Raw genomic sequence first — 21,333 nt, forward strand, 5'->3', positions numbered from 1 at the left:
TGATGTCAGCTTACTAATTGATTGCAGGTTTTGTGTAGATTTGGACTTTTATACATTTATTCCACTTTGTTTAAACGGCGAAGTGGAGGAAGCCTAGTGACGAGTCCATAGCAACCAGTTTGTGTGTTGAATGTTACCCAGAGTGCCTAGCTGAATGGTCTCAATATTGTATTGTTTTATTTCATGTGAATACTAGTTTACTAGAGGAGTAATATTAGTAAGTAGTATTAGTAAGTAGTATTTGAAGTAATGCAGGAAGTGTGCATTTAGTTTCCATGCTTATTGTGTTTCCACAACAATGTTAGTGAGTAAATCTCCTGAAATGGCCACCACACCATAACAGAGGAGTGGGATGTATAAGATGAGAATGCAGAGGTTTAGTCACATATGTCATGGCTGTAAAAACACAATGGAAATCTGTATATATTTGCCAAGTGCAAACCAGTATAGAAGGTATTGATAAGTTGCTGGGGGAGGGTCATGCCTTTTTTCCAAATCATTTTGGAGGGTAATAGAAATTTTTTTTTACTGGCGAGTCATGTCATGTCTTTGTTAGCTAAAGGTTCCAAGACTTCTCCGCTGGCCCCTTAAATAAATAACGAACAGTCCCTTACGTAAAATATGCAGCTCTGGTAGATGTAGCCAGCTCCGTGAGCTCCACGGAGCTGGCTGGCTGGCTGCCAGCTGCCGGCATAACTAGAGTAGCTATATTTACAGTTTGAATTTCGTCACGCCACTTATATAACATCTACCCCAAGGTCTTATAAAGCTAACAATGATGTCCGATTTCAATTTAATGCATTTATGTGAACATTAGGGGTTTTGTTAGCTGCTACTGTCCCTTCAATCCTATGTGTACAGATCGCGGCTAGTTAGTAGCTTCATTTTCAGCATAATTAGAGTATATTTACAGTTTGAATTTCGTCACGCCACTTATATAACATCTACCAACAATGGTGTCCGATTTCAATTTAATGCATTTTTGTGAATTCCAGAGGAGGCTAGCTAGCTCTCATTGATAGAGCTCCATCCAGCCGCAGGCTCTATCAATGAGACTCGCGGACAAGAGGTGTCGGAGCTCCATCTTCCTCATAGCAGGCCGGGGTCTGTGAAGGAAGGCAGGCCGGGCGGCGAGGCAGCAACACAGGCAGCACCGGCTGCTGAACTCCGACACACAGTCGGACAAAATTTGCAATTAAGACATCAATTTTCGTAAAACGGCCCATATTTGACCTCTACATAGTTGATTTCTCGCATAAAAAAGTCTCAGAAGTGAATTTAGTGGTAAAATAGCAGATGAACAATGTATACAATTTCTGAGATCTGCGCGACCTATTCAGAAGACTAAGCTGACCTCAGATCAGTGGTGTAGCCTATGTAAATGTTTGGGCGTGACAAAGATAGAGGCTAGAGCCAAATGAGGAGGAGCCGCCGAGTTGACGTCAACTAGGCGGCTCGTTGAGATTTGCCCGTTTTCAGAGGCAGTTTCAAATTGTGAGATTTGCAGAGGAAAGAGGTGTCAATGGGATTTTGAGGTTCTATGTATGTCCTAGTTACCCACTAAACTGTCATTATTCAACTACGACAAGGTAAAATCGGTTTTGCATTCTATCACCCCTTTAACCATGTTAGGAAGACTATACGGTTTTTTTTCTCAAAACATGGCATTTCCTTGTGTCGACAATCCCGTTAATGAAGAAGCTATATTACTTCGCAGGGAGTTAAACATACGTCGGGAGATGATATTGAGGCCCCGACTATAGATGCATTTTCATTTCCAGATAACTTCCTATTTGAGCGGTATTGTTTTTCAGTTATGTAGCCTACCATAACCTTATCCGTCTTCATTTCACTAACATCTTGCATCGTGAATCCCAGCAGATTATTTGTCGCATTACGTTTTTTTGCAAACTGTAGTTTTCTTTACAACATTGATGATGCGGAGCATATTAGTAAAGCCACTGTAGCAAAGCGCCGTCAGAAGAGTGTGATTCGCTCTGAAACGTGTTTTAAACGTTTTTGTAGTGTTCCCTGGACACAAACCAGTAAGAACCATTAATGAGGAGTTCCACAGTATTGCAGGTGAATAATGTAAACCCTTTGAAATAAAAGATTATGAATTATAATTATGTTAATAATGGTGCTGCAGCCTCAGAATGGGATTAGTAGGCCTAGGACATTTTTTTTGCCTGCAGGATTGCACCTAAATGAAATAGATTATAGGATCAATACCATTTCACCAGTAATATTATACTTATGATTAAATATAATATTAATACACTATATTGAAACATACGCATTTACTGTAGCAGCAATTTTCTCCCACGCAAATTCTGTCACTTTTGCAGTGGCCGCTGTGTTGCTTTTTTAACGAAATATATGTTCAAACTCTCTGTATGTGCGCATGAGTATTTTCGCCTACCAGTTTGTTTGTGGTTGTTACCATGGTGAATCGTAGTATCATGGCTCCATTCATGCTGCCTTTTTATTGTGGTGGTGCACGCGCTTAACTCTGAGTTGATTGAACCAACTCAAATCAGCTGTTCAGGGGCCCATTTCAGAAAGGAGGTTTAACAAACTCGGAGTCTAACCCTGATCTCTGAGTTGATTTACCCCGAGATGGGAAACTGAGTTTTCGGTTCCAACAGCTGATTTGAGTTGGTTCAATCAGTGGGGGTTGATATCCATAGGCACACTCGATAAGAAGGGGTAAAGTTGAATATATTAAAGAATAATGCCCAAGATAAGTCCAGGTAGACAAACACAAACATGTCTCTGAGAACGTTATTTACCAATGCCTGGAAAACTGTGGGGGCATTGGGGGTGTTCCTTTCTTCCCCCTCTCTCATCCTCACCAAATGGTAAGCATTTCATAAGTCTAGTTTAGTGAAGACTTTAGCTCCCTGAAGGAGGTCAAAAGCTGTGGAAATCAGAGGTAGGGAATACCGGTTCTTTATGGTAATGTCATTTAACCCTCAAGTCAATGCATGGACGTAGGGACTTATCCTTTTTGCCAACAAAGAAGAATCCGGCACCAGCAGGGGAGGAGGAGGGACGATTTGATATGTCATCTCAACCATGGTGCGAGAGGACAAACAAATGGGTACGGTAGATCAGTCGGATAGGCTGAAGCTTGCAGTTAAAAATGTAACTCACACTGCGTCAGGAAGAATCTGCAATACCCGGGAATTTCTCCGGCCTGGCGAAATGAGGAGACGCCGAAAGAGGAACAGACACCCCTGAAAAAACTCCCTCAGAAGACATCACAGATAATCGCTGAATCTGGGCAACAAGCTGGCTGATCTGCTCACGGACTCTGGCATTCTGGTTCTCCTGGCAATTAGCCATAGTAATGATCTTGTTCCTCAGGATGTTAAGCTGTTCCTCCTGCTGATGCAGTCGCTGACCCTGGGGCACGCAGCACTGCTCTCACAGCCTCAGAGTTGGCTGAGTCTATTGTGGCCAGTTCGTACTGACACAAAGCACAGAGGACTCAAAAGCATGACTCGGCTGCAGTGGTACAGATGTAAGGGTGTTTATTGTACAAAGTACAATCACAGGCAAAGCTATCCAAAAGCACAAGGCAAAAGACGTGGTCAATAAACAGGCTATGGTCAGAGAAAACACTGCGAATAAACACTATGATTAACGCTCAGGGACATGCGCAGGTATTGGCATATTGTTGCCCGTTTGCCCTGATTGGCTTAGCTGCCCCTCTGGTGAAAGAGCCTTAATAAACTCTTTTTTTTGCCACGATAATACGGCCATCATTACTAAAGTTAAATTAAATCGCTATATCATCCAAACTTGCCCTCAGGGATGCCCTCTGCCCCCAGTCACCTGACTTTGTTTAAGTCCTTCTGCCTTTACGTGAGTTTTTAAAGTTATGGAGCTAATGACAAATGCCATGTGAATGGTAACCAAAAAAACCACTTCAGCTTTGAATAATGTGCAGCTTCAGCTTTTAACGTTTGCGTCGCGCAGCATTGCCTTATTTTAAACGTAAAATGCTACGTTATCAACCAAAGCTAATGACAGCCTATGTTGCAGCAGGCTAACATAGCTACGTTACGTCCGTTACATTAGTGTGCCTTCTGTAGAGAAGAGAGATGGTTTGGGCTCTTGAATCATGCTAGGTTATACGTTGTTCAAGTGAATATTTTACAAGAGTTTTCAACCCACAATCAGACGCCTTATTTTGTTATGAGATGATAAATGAATGTCCCAATTGGTGAAAATGCTCCAAAGCACCTGGACTCTGTGCGTGATAAGCTGACGACTGGTTATGTCTGACACCTAACAGTTTTAACACTTGGGCCATCAGGTGGGAAGATAAGTTATACCCCTGGTCACTCTGAATGACTCTGGGGATGCCGAACACAGTGATAAATTGCGTCAGAGCATTTACCACGGACCTTGCAATTATTGTGCGCAAAGGATAAGCTGCGGGGTACCTGGCTCTTTGACACGTAACAGTTAATAAATACTGGCTAGCTGACCTCGTATGTGGTAGCGGTCCTACACAATCAATGAGTAGGTACTTAAATGGCTGACTGATGGCTGGAATCGGCTGCAGCGGAGCTGGTTTAATGACCTGGTTCAGCTTACCAGTCAGCTGACAAGTACTAAAGTTTTTGATATACAGAGAGACATCCTTTTTCAGTCAAGGCCAGAAAAAAATGGCGTAAAATCCTGTCATGTGTTTTCTGGACCTGTCATGTGTTGTTGTCCTGACCCATCATGAGCAAGCCATAACACACGACTAAGGAACCGGCATGGAACTACAATTTGAAAAATGGGATCCCCAACAAAGTCCTCACCATGGGGCACCCACTTCCTAACCAAAATACCATCCTGAAAAAAGTAGCCACTGGCAACATTTTTCACCTCACCGGTTGTCAGGACAGACCCAAACAGTTCCTCCAAGGATGGGTCAGCTCTTTGTTCCCTCTGCAGCTCACTGTGAGACACAGACAAAGGAAAACCAGGTAAACATGGTAAAACAGTCTCCACCTGCCCCATGCTCCCTTTTAATCATCCCGACTCATCGCCCATGTAACCGCACATGCAGAAAAAACTTCCGGAAAGCGAACAGCACTTTCATCAAGCTGTTCTGAACTTGAAGGAGATGGACTAACCACCAAAGGTGGTGATCCCACTTGAGCCCACACACGACTGCAGCTAGGTCATTGCCCAAAATGATGTCCACCCCTTCCACAGGTAGGGCTGGTCTCACACCAATAGGCACCTCGCCCTGCACCAAGTCACAATCTAGGTTCATCCTATGCACCAAAACCATGACAAAAAAATGGAGATGCACTCAACAAAGCAAATTAACAAATAATGTATTAGTTTAAATCATGAAGCACAAGAAACTTAAACAGTGTAATGTGTAATCAATGAGTTCAGTAAGATAAGTGGGTGCATGAGTGAAATAATGTATGTGTAGTGTTGTATGTATGCAGCAAAACAAACCAAAAAGCAACCAAGGCCAGGATGATGGTGTGTCAGCAAGGAGGGACACAACTGAATCCAAAAGGCCTTTTTAAAAGTTCACTAGCTCATAGAGCATAGGTGTTGCCAGTGAAACAAATGAGCCCAGGATCTTCCACTCTAGTAACAACACCCTCTGCCACGCCCACCTGCAGTACCTGCAAGGAAAGCAGCCACAAACAAAGAAACAAAGAAACAGGCAGACATGGCGGAGAGGGTCGTCACAACATCCCTTTTAACGCAGGAATGTGAGACACAAGAGGTACTACAACAAACTGGCAAATGACAGGACATAAGGTGAGTATATATACACTTGGGCAGGGGAAACAATTAGACACAGGTGACACACATTAGGGATGGGCATTTAATCACACAGCCATGAAAAGCAGACAAAGACAGGAAGACCTGCAACAGTGAGTTTCAATATAAAACAGGAAGTGTACACTGAATGTGAATAAAGCAAAACAAAACATAAGATATCACGCCAGGCATTAAAGACATGCAAATATTAATAGGCTAATGGATTCAAATTCATAGAAGATGTTTAAAAGAAGATAATGATTTGGCACGATACCCTCTGGTGGAACAAGAAGTAGCAACTGCATTTTGTACTAGTTTGAGCCTGTTGAGTGATTTCTGGTTTACACATTGCAGTAGTCCAGTTGTGAGGAACCAAAGGTGTGTAGGACAATTTCTGCATCTTTAAAACTCCAAACTGGTCAAATCTCTGACATATTTATCAGATGATTAAATCAGGACTTGCATGATTATCAAAACTTGGGCGAGAATCAATATGCCTTAATTTTTCACCACATGTTAACAATGGAACCAATTTATGGCTTGATCTTTGCAAGCAGGGGCCAATAATAACCTATGTTTTACAGCATTTAATTGAATAAATGATGGTGGGAGAAAACCAGAGCACCCGGCGGGGGCCCACGCAAACACGGGGAGAAAATGCAAACTCCACACAGAAAGGCCCTGCCCGGACTAGGGATCGAACCCTGACCTTCTGCTGTGATGCTAAGACACTTGAGCCACCCATCTGCTGAAATGTAACAATGCATATGAAGTGACCGAATACCGGAACTACTGCGAGTAAAAAGAAAATAACATGGTCCTAGAATTGAACCCTGGGGCACTGCAAGGCTGTATCTGTCACACCCTCCAGCTCTGTCTCCACTTCCACCAAGCCAACAGTCTCTCTCTTTCTCTCGTGTGTGTGTGTGTGTGTGTGTGTGTGTGTGTGTGTGTGTGTGTGTTTAATTGCAAGAATAGGGACAGGTGAGCAGGAGCAGGCAAACAGCTGCCACTAATCATGATTAGCCCTGCCATAAAGACCTGTTCAGACTAGGGCTGCACGATTTGGAGAAAAAGTCATATTGCGATTTACAATACTGTGATTGCGATATAATGGTATCGGGAGTCTACTTGCTTGATTATCAAGAAAAATGCACAAAATACTAAAATTTTGAAATGTGTATTTCTCAACTGAAATGCTTTCATTTACACTACTGAAACACTCTCATATACACTACTGAAATGCTAAGATTTTACTTTCAATAGTGTATGTGAGAGCTTTTCAGAAGTATATGAGAGCGTTTCAGTAGTGTATGTGTGTGTGTGCAACAATATATTAAAAATAATTCAGATTCATATTTAACGTCTGTAATGTGGAAATCCTGAGTTAGGGGGGTGCAGTCCTATTTTGGCATAGGCAGAGACTGTAAACAATATGTTTCCGCAACGAGAGGCTTTAGTTTCAAGACCGCAGTTGCAGGACCCCTTTTAGCTCATTATCAGGTAAAATAAAGATGGAAGAAAATGCCATATACTATATTAAATAAAGTTAACTGTTCACACAATACAGTAACATGAGCTATAAATTAGCTGGATACATGGCTAGCTCGAAGTTCGCTGTTATTTCCCAAAAAGAATGGATTTAGACAACAGCAACACACTGGATGTTCCGGCGATTATCGTTGATCCAGACTATGTTTACTGAAACGCTGGAGGGCTTTTAATTTGAAACAGATACAGGAAGTGTTAAGTTTGTATTACCAGCTGTTTTATGACGAAGAAAAATACACATAAGATAATGAAAAAAATGTAAATGGGCACATAATGACATCGCTATTCATGCACAGGTGCGACAGAGGGCTTGTGGATAAGTTCTTTTCAGTGCTGTGTTCATGTGCACATGGAATAAACCAATTAGCAATAGCCTTAGAGGGCGCAGCCTATAGGAAATAGAACTGCACAACGCATTCTCATTAATGGGTCTGTATGATACCATACGAGAATGTAAGCACACCAAAACGTATGATATCCTACGAAATTAGGAGACCACCAGCTGGTCAAATGGCGCCGGGTGGTCACGTGACACCGGCTGGCTACAAGCTTCATGACGCTAAGCGGCAGTTGCTTGTTTAAGCTGCTACAGAGCTTCGTGAAGCCGGCTACAGACCTCCGTTATATCAGTGGTAGTTGGTGGTTCAGTTACCTGAAAATAGGTGACTTTGAGCCGGGTACAAAGCACTGCAAGCTGCCGGTCGTTTTGGCGGACATTACGGTTAAATTTAGTCCACAAAATATGACTGTTTTGCCGCGACAAAAGTTATGATTAGGCACCAAACGACTAGTTAAGATTAGGAAAAAGATTGTGGTTTGGATGAAAACACTCCTAAGGAACACACATTTCCTGGGCGAAAGACTTTAGTTTTCCACAGGAAGCAAACTCCGCTCCCTGGCTTGAAAGTCCCTATGTTAACGTCCACCCCGACTTCCTAACGGCCAGCCGCGTTCTCATACAGCAGCCGTCAATATAGTGAATATAGCAAAATGTGGATTGCTAACGGATTACAGTGCTTAACTTTTCGTAGCTTTTTGAACAAATGGTTCATGAGAACAGGTTGAACTGCAGCCTTACAGCAAGCAGCCAACTACTTTTTGGCTGGACCGCAGGATCAGGCCTATGACCTCAAAACTCGCTCTGTCACTGAGTAATAAAGTTCCACCATTGGTCGAAGTGAGTGTGATAACATGAGTGTTGGTGTTTCCTCATTGGCTGTTGCCTTTTAAAAATGTATTGGTACGACACAGGCTTTTACATCCACTATCGCCCATAATAATTCTAATGTTTTCAACTGTTAGCCATTTTCAAATGTTTAAACCTGGCAGTGTTAACCTTACAGTAGTACTCAACACTGACTACTGTCAAACTCCTTTTAAAATCCTTTATTTTAAAGAACAGCCACCACGAAGTTAGACTTCAGCACCTCTTTTTAATGCACCAAGCAGAATATGGTGCTAAAATACGTATTCAATACACATAGCCTGGTGTGTCATACAGAAGGTAGGCTTGTCCTTCCTACTTTATTTAATATGACTGCTAGCAGTTAGTGTAAGCTAACTTAACTTATCTGCAGATGTTTCCTGATGTTGATACATTTTCGACGTCAACGGCATTTTGGCTGCTGGCAAACATTCTTTGCATTGCATGGTTATGTTGAACACTTCTCAGATTTTTGTATGAAATGTTTTTCCAGCACTCAAATGCCTTTTCATCCGTAGCCATACATATTACATACAACATATAGTCTATCTTTTTTCAGAAAATATTCAGATGTAACCCCCAATGTAATCATGAACATTTTCGTAGGTAGGCTAACTGTAATTTAATTACACATTTTTCCCAGCAACTGATTACAGTTACCTTTAGTTTGTAAATAAATTATGTAATACCATTACTAGTTACTCCCCAACACTGTGTACTATACATGGATGAAAAATTATTTCCATTTTTACTAGCCTAGGAGATGTAGTAACAGTAGTAACAGCAGATGTTGGGTCAGATTACTTTGAAATGTCAGTTACTGAATACAAATTACATGGCATTTTTTGTAATTATAATGTAATCTCTGGGATTACAAAAAAAATTACGTAATACTTTTGGATTACTTTGGGTCAATCAAAACATTGAAACTATTGCTCCTTATAGCCAACTAAAAAAACTGACACAGCCACAAAAATTTTACTTTCACAGATATTCTTTTTTCAATATAGGCTAAACATCAAAACATTGTCATACAAATAAAATATTATACACATATATATATATATATATATATATTAGGGCTGTCAAAATAACGCGTTAATTTCGATTAATTAATCTGAGAAAAAATAACGCGTTAAAAAGAATTAACGCAGATTAATCCATTCCATATTGACGTTTGCATACAGACGAAAATCTGGTGCCACTGATATGTCTGCGCTTCTCTCTGCTGCTCTGAAACAGATGATACAGGAAACACAAACCCCGCTGCATGTGGCCCTAGTTAACACAATACTCAACAGCAGCTAACGTTAGCCTACCGCTAGCTAGTAGCTGGATTAAACACGGTTAAAATGCTGACAGCTAACGCTAAACGGTGTAAAGTGTGACTGTGTTTTACTGTAGAGGATTCAACACCGGGATGTAACAATCTGCAGCTGCCGTCGGAGAAACAACACAGACGGTGCGTTCAATGAAACTGGTAAATTACAGCGTCGTGGTGCATTTGAAGTTATTGTAAATGTCCTTTTCCTATCTGGTTGTTGTTTTTGTCGTTCAACAGCAATTTACTAGTGAAATAAGTTATTGTTATTGTTATACATTATTATTAAATCATTTAATTTTGACCATACGGCCTTAGCAATAAACAAGCCGTTCTTTAATGTCACCGACTGTTGTTTAGTACCCTTTTTTTTTCTTTTCTTTTTTTACTTTCTTAAAAAGTATCGGTTCAGGCACCGTTAATTATGTATGTGATTCATTTCGATTAATTAATCACAGAGAATGTAATTAATTAGATTACATTTTTTAATCGATTGACAGCCCTAATATATATATATATATATATATATATATATATATATATATATATATATATATATATATATATATTAGTAATTGTCACGTTTCATGTTTTCTGTTTCCTGTTTTATTTTGAAAGTTCTCTGTTCTCCCTTGTGTTGTCTTGTTTTACTTCCTGTTATTGATTTTCCCGCCTGTGTGATTACCTGTCCCCTCCCTAATGTGTTGCACCTGTGTCTCATTGTCCTCCCTGTCTTGTGTATTTAAAGGAACACGCAGACTTATTGAGACTTTAGCTTATTCACCGTAACCCCCAGAGTAAGACGAGTCGATACATACCCGTCTCGTGTCCGTGCGTGTTGTAACGCTGTCTGACGGTTCCACCGGTAGCTTAGCCTAGCACAGAACCTGCAGGTAACTGGTTCCAACTAGCCTACTGCTCCAAATAAGTGACAAAATAACGCCAACATGTTCCTATTTACATGTTGTGATATGTGGAGTCACAGCGTGTACAAAAAACAACATAACATGAGACACAGCCATCTTCTAACCGTAAACAAGCTGGATCATCTCTTCACAGCTGAACTGCTGAGAAAAATATAGGGGATCTTCAGACTTAAGAGCGATATTTAAATGTTAAATATTTAAATTGAGTCAGCTACAGTCCTGTTGAGACTAACTAAAGAGTGGTGTTGACAGGCCTGGACCACAGCGAGACTCTTCTGTCTCAGTCAGATGGAAGAAGAGCTCCTGGAAGAGCTGGACAAAGAAAAGTGTCTTTCCCAGCTGTTCAGCAGGAAGGTCACACTGGAGGGCCTTCAGATGCTTGTTTTAGCTGTCCACCCAAAAGCAGAAAAGGATACACAAACCTAAATTTCAGCCCTTTACAGCAAGCTGCTGAAAATCTTTGGTGGCATTCAGCGGCCCGCTCTCTGCAGGGGACGCAAAACCAGCAGAGCTCTTGGAGCTGGGACAGAGTGCTGCGGCGTTGGTACCAGAGGGGGTGGACACTGCTCTTAAGTTCCTCCTGGAAGAACCAGAGCGGGAAAACAAGAGTGAAGCCGCCAGTGCTGAGATTGGCAAACTGCTGACTAACTCAGCATTTCCCTGCCTCTCTCGGTTTGGAAGAGTTTCTAAAACTCCTCTGCTCTGTGTCTGCACCAAAGTCAGGCTCAACTTCAACTGTAAGAGGAACTTCTGGAGGAAAGGGAGGCTTCTCTTAAGAGCACTTCCTCGGAGGAGCTGGACATGGGAATCATGGAAGAGAGTAAAACGTCTGCACCAGTCTCTCTGGATGAAGAGGTTGACACTTTGCCAAAAAGATGTGACTGGTTCAAGACTCTGCTGTCCAGGATATGGACCACAAAGTGCAGTTTGGTGCATCCAGCCAGGCTCACCTTCAGCTGGAAGAGGGACTTCTGGAGAAGAGGGAGGCTTCTCTTAAGGTCTTTTTCTCAGAGGAGCTGGAAGAGGGACTTGTGGAGGAGAGGGAGGCTTCGCCACGAGTCTCTCTTGAGGAGATGACCATGTTAAGCCTAGCTGATGGGGACACATCTTGGGTCATACTAGAGACCATTGTGGCTGTGTACTTAGATGAACTGGAAGAACTGCAGCGCTGTGGAGGAGGGTCTGGCAAAGCGAGACTAAAGGCCCAGACACACAGAGCCAACAGCCAAACGTCGACAGAAAAGGCAGTTGGGCTGATCAGTCTCCCCAAATTGATCAAAAAAGTTCCTCGGAACGCACCAAAGCGACGAGACGTAATACGTCTTCATAACAGCAGGCGGCACAAATCTGTATTGTCGCCCAAAAATTAAAACCGGCAGCTGATTGGACGAACGCGTCACGTGGGTCTTGTTTCTCCAGAAATTCAAAGCCAGATTGTCATGGCGGCTTGTTCAGAATACAATCTCATATTGTACTAAAATAGTTCACCGAAACGTGTTTCTGAAAACATTTTAAGCGAGAAATAGGCCATGCAGTTTTTGAATCTGTCTTCATTTCAGATCGACAAAGGTCAGTTTAAAAGATTTTCATCAGATTTTGAGAGACTTTAGTTACGTTTCAGGGTTAGCACTCTACCAATCAGATGGGTCATTTGAGTCTGACTGCCGGCAGTGCCCGCCCCGCCAATTATACATGTCAAAATCGGCCAAAAAAAGGACGACGGCCACTCGGACAGATGACAGCACGGAACATTGTCTTAATACATCCATGCACGGAACACACCGAACAGACTCGAGTCACTGACCTCGCCAGACTGTCCAACGGCCGATTATCGGCTCTGTGTGTCCAGGCCTTAAGTCGAAGTGATGCCGATATTGCCAGGAATGGAAGGCTTTTTGGAGGGACTGCTGCATCTTGACTCAGCATTGTCCTTTTTTCCTGCTACAAAGTGGAGCACTTGAAACCCCACATGTCCAGTTGTTGTAGCACCAAAGGTGGAAGATAACTGAATTCAACATCATTTACAAGTAGCTATTGGTATTTTAACTGGTTCAATTTTGATTTTACACTTTTACTCCACTACATAAAAAACTGTTTGTAGGCTACTCACCTATGTATATGGGCTATTTGAACCCTATTTGTGCTATTTGTGTACAGGGCTCGACATTATGGCTTGTCCGCTTGTCCGGGACAAGTGGATTTTTTGTAGGGCAAGTGGAAAAGAAATTTACTTGCCCCACTGGACAAGTTCAAACTCAAACAAAATAAAATGCCATGTTACTTCACGTCATGTGCCACTCATTACGTCTATGTCACCGATTTGAAACAAATACATTATTTCCCCACAATCCGGTGCAGCGGACCCAGCGGCAGTGGGTCAGTGGACCGCTAACGTTAGACCCAGCAGCAGCAGGTCAGCGGGCCGCTAACGTTAGACCTAGCAGCAGCAGGTCAGTGGACCGCTAACGTTAGACCCAGCAGCAGCAGGTCAGCGGGCCGCTAACGTTAGACCCAGCAGCAGCAGGTCAGCGGGCCGCTAACGTTAGACCTAGCAGCAGCAGGTCAGTGGACCGCTAACGTTAGACCCAGCAGCAGCAGGTCAGCGGGCCGCTAACGTTAGACCCAGCAGCAGCAGGTCAGCGGGCCGCTAACATTAGACCCAGCCCGCTGTTCAGCTCATTCTCTGTAAGCGATGCAGCATGATAGCACGGCGAGCCAGCCGGTATTAGTTGGCTAACATTAGCTTGTTAACTCCACCTTAACGTTACCTCCTCGCCACATCGTTCATTTGACTCATTTAGCAACCGGCTCTCTGCCTCGTAAAGTTACTACTCCACTGCTCGTTTGTCCGTTAGTTATTATAAAACCTCAGCTCCGCGACTTGCCGGATTAAATATCAGCTAATAATCAGTAGAAAGTGTATAAAAATTGTATAAAAATAAATAAATAAAAAGTTAGCACCAACATTTAGTGGCAAAATCCATTGTTATGTCTACAAAATTATTTTACCTCTGGTCAAAATATTGACTTAGTAGCTCAATATATTGACAGTATCTCAGAATATAAACTAAGAATCTCAAAGTTATGAGAAAATGTAAAATATTGATTTAGAATCTCAATATATTGGCTTAGTATCTCAATATATTGACTTATCTCAATATATTGACTAAGAATCTCAAAGCAATGAGAACATTTAAAATATTGACTTACAATCTCAATATATTGACTCAATATCTCAAAGTATCGACTTAGTATCTCAATATATTGACTTATTAACTTAGAATATTGACTAGGAATCTGAAAGTAATGAGAAACTTTAAAATCTTGACTTAGAATCTCAATATATTAACTTCTGCACACCGGCATGCAAAGTATTACTTTATATTATGGAGTCTGGATATCCTTTTTTCTTGTTGAAGGGGAAATCTATTCTTGGGACATGTTTGTTTCTACTGTTTCAACTGAATTTTATTAATATTGATAGTGTTTGGATGCTTTCAACGGCTTGTTCTAATTCTGCATTAGCAAAACACATTTTTTTTTATAAAATGATAAATCTTTACCCGGACATGTGACTTTTGTGCATGGACAAGTGAAACGTAAATGTACTTGTCCAAAGGACAAGTGTACGGTGGCCCTGAAGTGCAAATCACAACAGCAAATAGAAAAACGCAACAGCAAATCATAAAAGACAACGGAAAATAGGAAAACACAACGGCAAATACGAAAACACAACAGCAAATACGAAAACACGACAGCAAATACGAAAACACGACAGCAAAATAGGAAAACACGACAGCAAATATGAAAACACTTCAACAAATCATAAAACACAACAGCAAATAGGAAAACACAACAGCAAATAGGAAAACACAACAGCAAATAGGAAAACACGACAGCAAATAGAAAACACGACAGCAAATCGGAAAACACGACAGTAAATAGGAAAACACAACGGCAAATAGGAAAACACAACGGCAAATAGGAAAACACGACAGCAAATCGGAAAACACGACAGTAAATAGGAAAACACAACGGCAAATACGAAAACACAACAGCAAATCGGAAAACACGACAGTAAATAGGAAAACACGACAGCAAATAGGAAAACACGACAGCAAATAGGAAAACACGACAGCAAATATGAAAACACGACAGCATTAACTTCTACCAGAAAAGGTACCCTCCTGATTGGACAGACGGACTGTCTTTCTTTTAACAGGAAGGAGAGGTGAAAAACACAGAAAAGCGCCTACTTTTAACAGAGTCTGACAGTCTGTCTGTCCAATCAGGAGGCTCCGTCCTCTGCTAGATAGGCCCTACCTTTTCCGGTAGAAGTTAATGCCGTTTTGTTTTCCTTTTTGCTGTCGTGTTTTCCTGTTTGCTGTCGTGTTTTCATGTTTGCTGTCGTGTTTTCATGTTTGCTGTCGTGTTTTCATATTTGCTGTCGTGTTTTCATATTTGCAGTTGTGTTTTCCTATTTGCCGTTGTGTTTTATGATTTGCTGTTGCGTTTTTCTATTTGCTGTTGTGATTTGCACTTCAGGGCCACCGTACAGGTGCATCAAAAAGTTAACGTCAAGCCCAGAGTGTAACCTACTGTATCTAGAAATATTTGCAGTCGTAACGGGCAAAGACTTCATCTCCCACAAAACCTTGCCTTCCATACTATCCACTGACGTAACGTCCGGTAGTGCTGTTGGCGGGCAGAACGGGATCGGTGCTGGTTGTTAGCGACGCTGAGGCTATTGTGTTATTCAGTTGCACATTGAGAAAAAGTCGACCCAAAGCACGCCACACTCACTCTTTGGGTAGTTGTGTGTATCCACTGGCGCGTCTTGGGCTTGCTACTCGCCTACAACAGACGGTCAAATAACGGTGTTTTCACTCGGGCCTACCGTAAGCCCATACAAGCGCTCCGAAGCATTCTCTGTAAAGGTAAGGCTCAGCTAGCAGCAGAGGGGAAACACGCCAGCCATGTTGCCCTGTGGTTTTAGGGGGCTGGCCGCCTGACTCGTCAGGCTTTGGTGAATTGCAATATATTGCGGACAGATCAAATTAAACGGAATTGTCCGAGCCTACTTTGGCATTCGTTTACTATTTAGCGAATGTACCGCGCGAGGTACAGCATGCACAGGCATGCTATAAAAATGATGTGCAGCTGGCTTCGACGCTGCTCATATGAAACTGGACGGGACAGATGGGCGTTGTGTGCAGTTACTGCAACTTGTAACGTTAGTCATACACACATTATATTCTGGAATTGGTTTAATTGGCCAACATGTGTGGGCAGTTGCTGCTGCTGCAGTGTGTTTTTTCTGTGGAAGCAGTGTGCAAATCACGTTTGTTCTGGATACATGGGGGGGGGGGGGCGTTTTTCTTCCCCGCTACCAAACCATATTAACGTCAACGGCGTGTGGCGTAGAACCGCTCAGCAGACACACTACAGATGTAACAGTTAACGGCACATTGAGTAACGTTAGGCTTTTCCTAAAAAAAAACCAGTATAGACAGTATTACTCCCTCTCAGTCATCACGTATGACTCACTAAGTGAGTGGCGGTGTCTGTATTTTCTTATTTTGCTGTGTTTGTGGCGTTTTGGGATGTCAGCCTCGATAAAAACGTAGCGACCAGGTGCCAGATCGTAAGCAGGCATCCAAGAGGAAGCAATGAAAATGGCGGACACAGCGCCGAAAAAAAACGCAAATATAGCGAAGCTAAACGCCAAGCGGACAATGCTTGTTCCAAAACGAGAGTGAATCTGTTGCTGCGGAGCACCGTAAACTTAATTTAGCCGAGGAGGAGGAGGGGTCAACTTTGAATGTTGTGTTTACAAACTGCAACAGACGAATCCAACTCATTCTGCCTTTATAGTGTTTGTGGGAGCCAGTCCTTTCTTTGAATGGTTCGGCTCTTATCTGGTGGTGACCCCTCCCCCCCTTCTTTCCCTGCACACTCGGGTTACAGCTTTTTTGCTCCTTGGCTGGCCTAACATGGCTTCCCCTTGGCTTTTGATCTGGGTTCGAATAGAAGTCTGCAGGTCTTTAGTTTTTTCCAGTAAAAAATTGAAGGACTTTGAAGTCTCCTGATAGGCCTTCAGTCCAATTATTAAGCAGATCAGGTGTTAGCCAAATAAGACCAATTCTCATTAAATACTTTCTTTATCATCAATGTCATCATAAAATTAAGTTTTTCCTGTCAGTTTTTTTCATTGAGTCATGGTAGGCCACTGACTGTTTGTCCCTGATGTATACTACTGGTCAAAAGTTTGGGGTCACTTAGAAATTTCCACTCCATTATAGACAGAATACCAGCTGAGATCAGTTGTATTGATTTTTTTAATCAGGGCAGCAGTTTTCAGATTACATTATGTGATCACATAATTACAAAAGGGGTTTCCAATGTTTTCTCAGTTAGCCTTTTAAAATGATATCAGATTTAGTAAACAGAATGGGCCTTTGGAATAGAGCTGGGCAATATATCGATATCGTGATATGAGACTAGATATCGTCTTAGATTTTGGATATCGTAATACGACATAAGTCTTTTCCTGGTTTTAAAGGCTGCATTACGGTGAAGTGATGTACTTTTCTGAACTTACTAGAAGTTGTAACTGTTCTATTATTTGCCTTTACCCACTTTAGTTATTGTATCCACATTACTGATGATCTACAAAATATTTTGTAAAAGCACCAAAAGTCAACCCTACGATATCGTTGCGGTATCGAGGTATTTGGTCCAGAATATCGTGATATTTGATTTTCTCCATATCGCCCAGCTCTACTTTGGAACAGTGGATCAATGGTCGGGGCCCCTCAGTGTTTTCTTTTAGTTTCAACTTTCTGTTATGGTGTGGAGTGGAGGGGGCAAGGAGAGCGTGGTTTACAAAAAAACGTTAGTCTTCTGGACCCCACAGCCCGTTGCTTTGAAGCCTGGCATCACCACACAGCCAGCGTACAGTACTGTCTTTGGTGAGTTCACCTGGAACTCCCAGACAGCAAGCATGTTTAGTTACGTCTGTTTCTCTCTGCCGTTATGTTTTTCACAAAGAAGTAAAAGTCAACTGATGTTATAGAGGTCCGTTAAAACTAGGGCTGAACGATTTTTGAAAAATAATCTAATTGCGATTTTTTTTTTAGTTTTTTTTTTCAAAAATATTGCGATTGCAATTTAATATGCAATTATTTTTTAAGCTCTTTGGCTTCTGTATTATTCAACAAAGATGAGCAATACATTATTGTATAGTATGAACAACACAAGATTAGATGGATTAAACAAACTGTTCTTTCCTGGAGGCCTGCATGTGACGATGAAATCAGGTGATGCATGAATTTATATGAATGACATCTTTTATTTAACTACTTCAGTCACAGTAGTATACTGAGCACTGACCTCCTGGTGTAAACATTCATGTGAAAGTCAGAAACAGATCACACAAACTAAAGTGCAGATTGCAGAAATATAAAAACAAATATGTGCCTTTACCACACTTAGTAGTATTTAGATTATTTAGTTATTTACTGTAATAAATATGAGATTAAACACAGTCTTTGAACTTTACTAGACAGTTAAATAAGTAAAAAATATAGTATATACAGTATATACAACGATGTATTTTTTTATTTTTACAGCGCACACAGAGGAGCTGCCTCCAGCCCCTCCCTCCCCTCATGAAGTTGCGTGCTGCGTGCATGACAGCATCAACATTGCACTTGCTCAGAGACAGAGAGGCTATCGTTACGTTAGCAGTAGCATGCTGCTGCTGGTCTTGTCGTGGGATTAACTGTACTAATTAAACCGTTGAAACAACGCAGCCACGCTGCTGTGAAAGCTCCCCGAACGTCATTTATCAGAGTCTGGTTGTTACCCCTCTCAGTGGCAGCTCCTCCACTCCATATCTTTATAACGGAGCTAACCGCTAATCGGAGCTAATCGTTGCTAACCGAGCCTTCAGTTCTGCGTGCCTGTATCCATTAACTGCATGTATGGACTCGAGCCCGAGTAAAACCCTTCATTATATTAAAATGGCTGTAAAAGTTTTAAACTACAACTCAGAGTTGTTTGAATGACAGAAATCTGCTCAAGGTACGGCGTAGCGTTAGCCTGCTAAGTTCATGCTTTCTCTGCGGGTGCACACTGATTTGCTCTCGCGAGTCACGTGACCAAATCACAGCCTTTGCGATTAGGAAATAGTTTTTTAACATATCGCGATATTATTGCAAATGCAATTAATCGCTCAGCCCTAGTTAAAACAAGCGCTATCGGAGCACACGTTAGGTTGTGATAGACGGCAGAGAGAAATGGACTCGCTTGCGGTTTAGGAGTTCCAGGTGAAGTCGTGAAAGCCGCCGCCGTAGATGTACAGTAAAGCCAGAAGCTGAATGCGGTCAAGCCGTACAGGGAGATGAGGGGCTTTTCACTGTTTTTCCGTGCTGGTCGGTGTTGTTCTTCAGCATTTAGCGGCAGTCTAGAACATTTTTAACGTTGGGCGTATATATTGCCCCCGTCAGGTCTGGAAGGATTGCAGCCCCCGGCACCTGGAAAGATGAGAACCGGCACGTTTTCAGAATTTTGGTAACGAGTTGGTATCGAAGTACCGGTTCTCGTGACATCCCTATCACTATGTCTGCAGCAATCCTGCCACAATCTGTCCCAAAACATCCCAGTTAGATATAAAATGGTGTAACGTTAAACACATTCTTTGTAAGTCTTTACAATTATTCCCCTTGACCTTGCGTTTTCTCCATTCAAGCAGAACATTTTAATATAGTAAAACATGGTAAAATGTAATTCACCCACACCTCCCATTAGTTATGCTAACCCTTGTATCATTATCTCTGTACGTTTCCCCCTTGGGTCTACCAAAGGCGCCCTCAGCAGACGTCAAGCTGGCGACCGTAGCAGGAAAGAAGGGCAAAAAGGCCGAGGAGGAGGAGCAGCCTGCAGCACCTCCTGCAGCTGCAGCAGCAGAAGCAGCAGCGGTACCACCAGCACCAGCAGCAGCAGCCGCCGCCACAGCAGCAGCAGCAGCAGCAGCAGAGGAGGAGGAAGAGGAGGAGTATGTGGTGGAGAAGGTTTTGGACCGCAGAGTGGTGAAGGGAAGAGTAGAGTTTCTGCTGAAATGGAAGGGGTTCTCAGAGTAAGTATGAGTCTATAATATTAATACTTCATTTACAAATTGCAAATAATCTACAGCATAAATTTCGGCATTGTATCATGCCCTCAAAGTTGAAGGTTTGGTATTTTGACACTAAGTTGCAGACCCGTAAATAAGCTTACAAAATGGCAATAGAAAAAAAGGAATAATACGAATTATCAATTAGAGTGAGAATGTATTGCCTAAAAACAAAGCCTGACGAGATTTTCTTGTGTCTGCGCTCACCTTTCCAGTGAGGATAACACATGGGAGCCGCAAGACAACCTGGACTGCCCCGACCTTATCGCCGAGTACATGCAGAAACACAAGGAGAAGGAGGAGAAAAAGAAGGAGGGCAAGAGGAAAGTTGTCAGTGAGGCCTCGGGAGACTCGGAGGAGCGAGGGAGCAAGAGGAAGAAGGAGGAGGTGAGCGAAGGAAAGAGGTTACTCCAGACTCCAGAATCTCAATATTAATGAATGCACACAGAGGGTTTCACAAATGTATTTTAGGATTTATATATGATTGACTCTCGACATTGCAATATGCATCCATTGCACCCCTACTATTTTACTGGTATGTATGTATATACATGTAAAATAGTAGGGGTGAAATGGCTCACCAAACTCACGGTTCGGTTTGGATTACGGTTTTGAGTCACAGATCGGATACATTTTTTTTTGGATCAGCACAAAAAAGGGGGGAATTTAAATGATTTATTAAAAATGTAATAGTAACATAACTTATTTCACCAGTAAATTGCTGTTAAACGACGACAACGGATGAGAAAAGGGTATTTTACAATAACTTTGAATGCACCACAAGGTTAACCCGTTTCAAGTTAACGCAACATTTAGTCCCATCTGTGTTGTTTTTCAGACAACAGCAGCGACCATAGTGCTAGTTTGTGTCTTTTAGCTCATAGCTTTAGCGGCAGACTGCTGGACATCCCGCTGTTGGAATCCTCTGCAGTGAAATACAGTCACACTTTTACACCGTTTAGCTGTCAGCATTTTAACCGTGTTTAATCCAGCTACTATCTCACGGTTACCTGCTGCCAAGTTTACCTGCTAGTGTTTACTAGCGTCACATGCAGCGATGCGTCTGTTGCCTCTAACGTCTGTTTCGGAGCATCAGAGAGCAGCGCAGGTGTTTTTAAGTGGCACTGAAATCCGCTTTGCTGTTCCGTCTGGTAGATACCGCTCGTTTAGGCCATATTAGCACCGGATTTTACCACGCACTGTTTACGTGAACAGAAAATTGCATTGCCTGTATGTTTTCACAGCAACCCTCTATATAGATTTATCAGCCTACTTTAAGTAACAGCGACAGTTTCACACTATTACTATGGTTAAACTTTGCAATTGATCCGTGGTTCACATTAGGGCTGCACGATATGAGGAG

General features: G+C 42.1%; 1 protein-coding gene across 1 annotated transcript in view; it reads left to right on the forward strand.

The window, feature by feature from the left end:
* Positions 1 to 21,333, forward strand: part of cbx1a (chromobox homolog 1a (HP1 beta homolog Drosophila)) — a 51,215-nt gene that overhangs the window by 21,187 nt on the left and 8,695 nt on the right. The window contains exons 3-8 of the mRNA XM_078269323.1: positions 11,287 to 11,532; positions 11,687 to 11,975; positions 15,341 to 15,353; positions 15,610 to 15,732; positions 19,663 to 19,934; positions 20,186 to 20,357. Of these exons, the coding sequence (XP_078125449.1) occupies positions 11,287 to 11,532; positions 11,687 to 11,975; positions 15,341 to 15,353; positions 15,610 to 15,732; positions 19,663 to 19,934; positions 20,186 to 20,357 (1,115 nt within the window). The remainder of the gene's footprint in view (positions 1 to 11,286; positions 11,533 to 11,686; positions 11,976 to 15,340; positions 15,354 to 15,609; positions 15,733 to 19,662; positions 19,935 to 20,185; positions 20,358 to 21,333) is intronic.

The sequence above is a fragment of the Sander vitreus genome, chromosome 15 (genome assembly GCF_031162955.1).
Source record: "Sander vitreus isolate 19-12246 chromosome 15, sanVit1, whole genome shotgun sequence".
In the NCBI taxonomy this organism is placed as follows: Eukaryota; Metazoa; Chordata; class Actinopteri; order Perciformes; family Percidae; genus Sander; species Sander vitreus.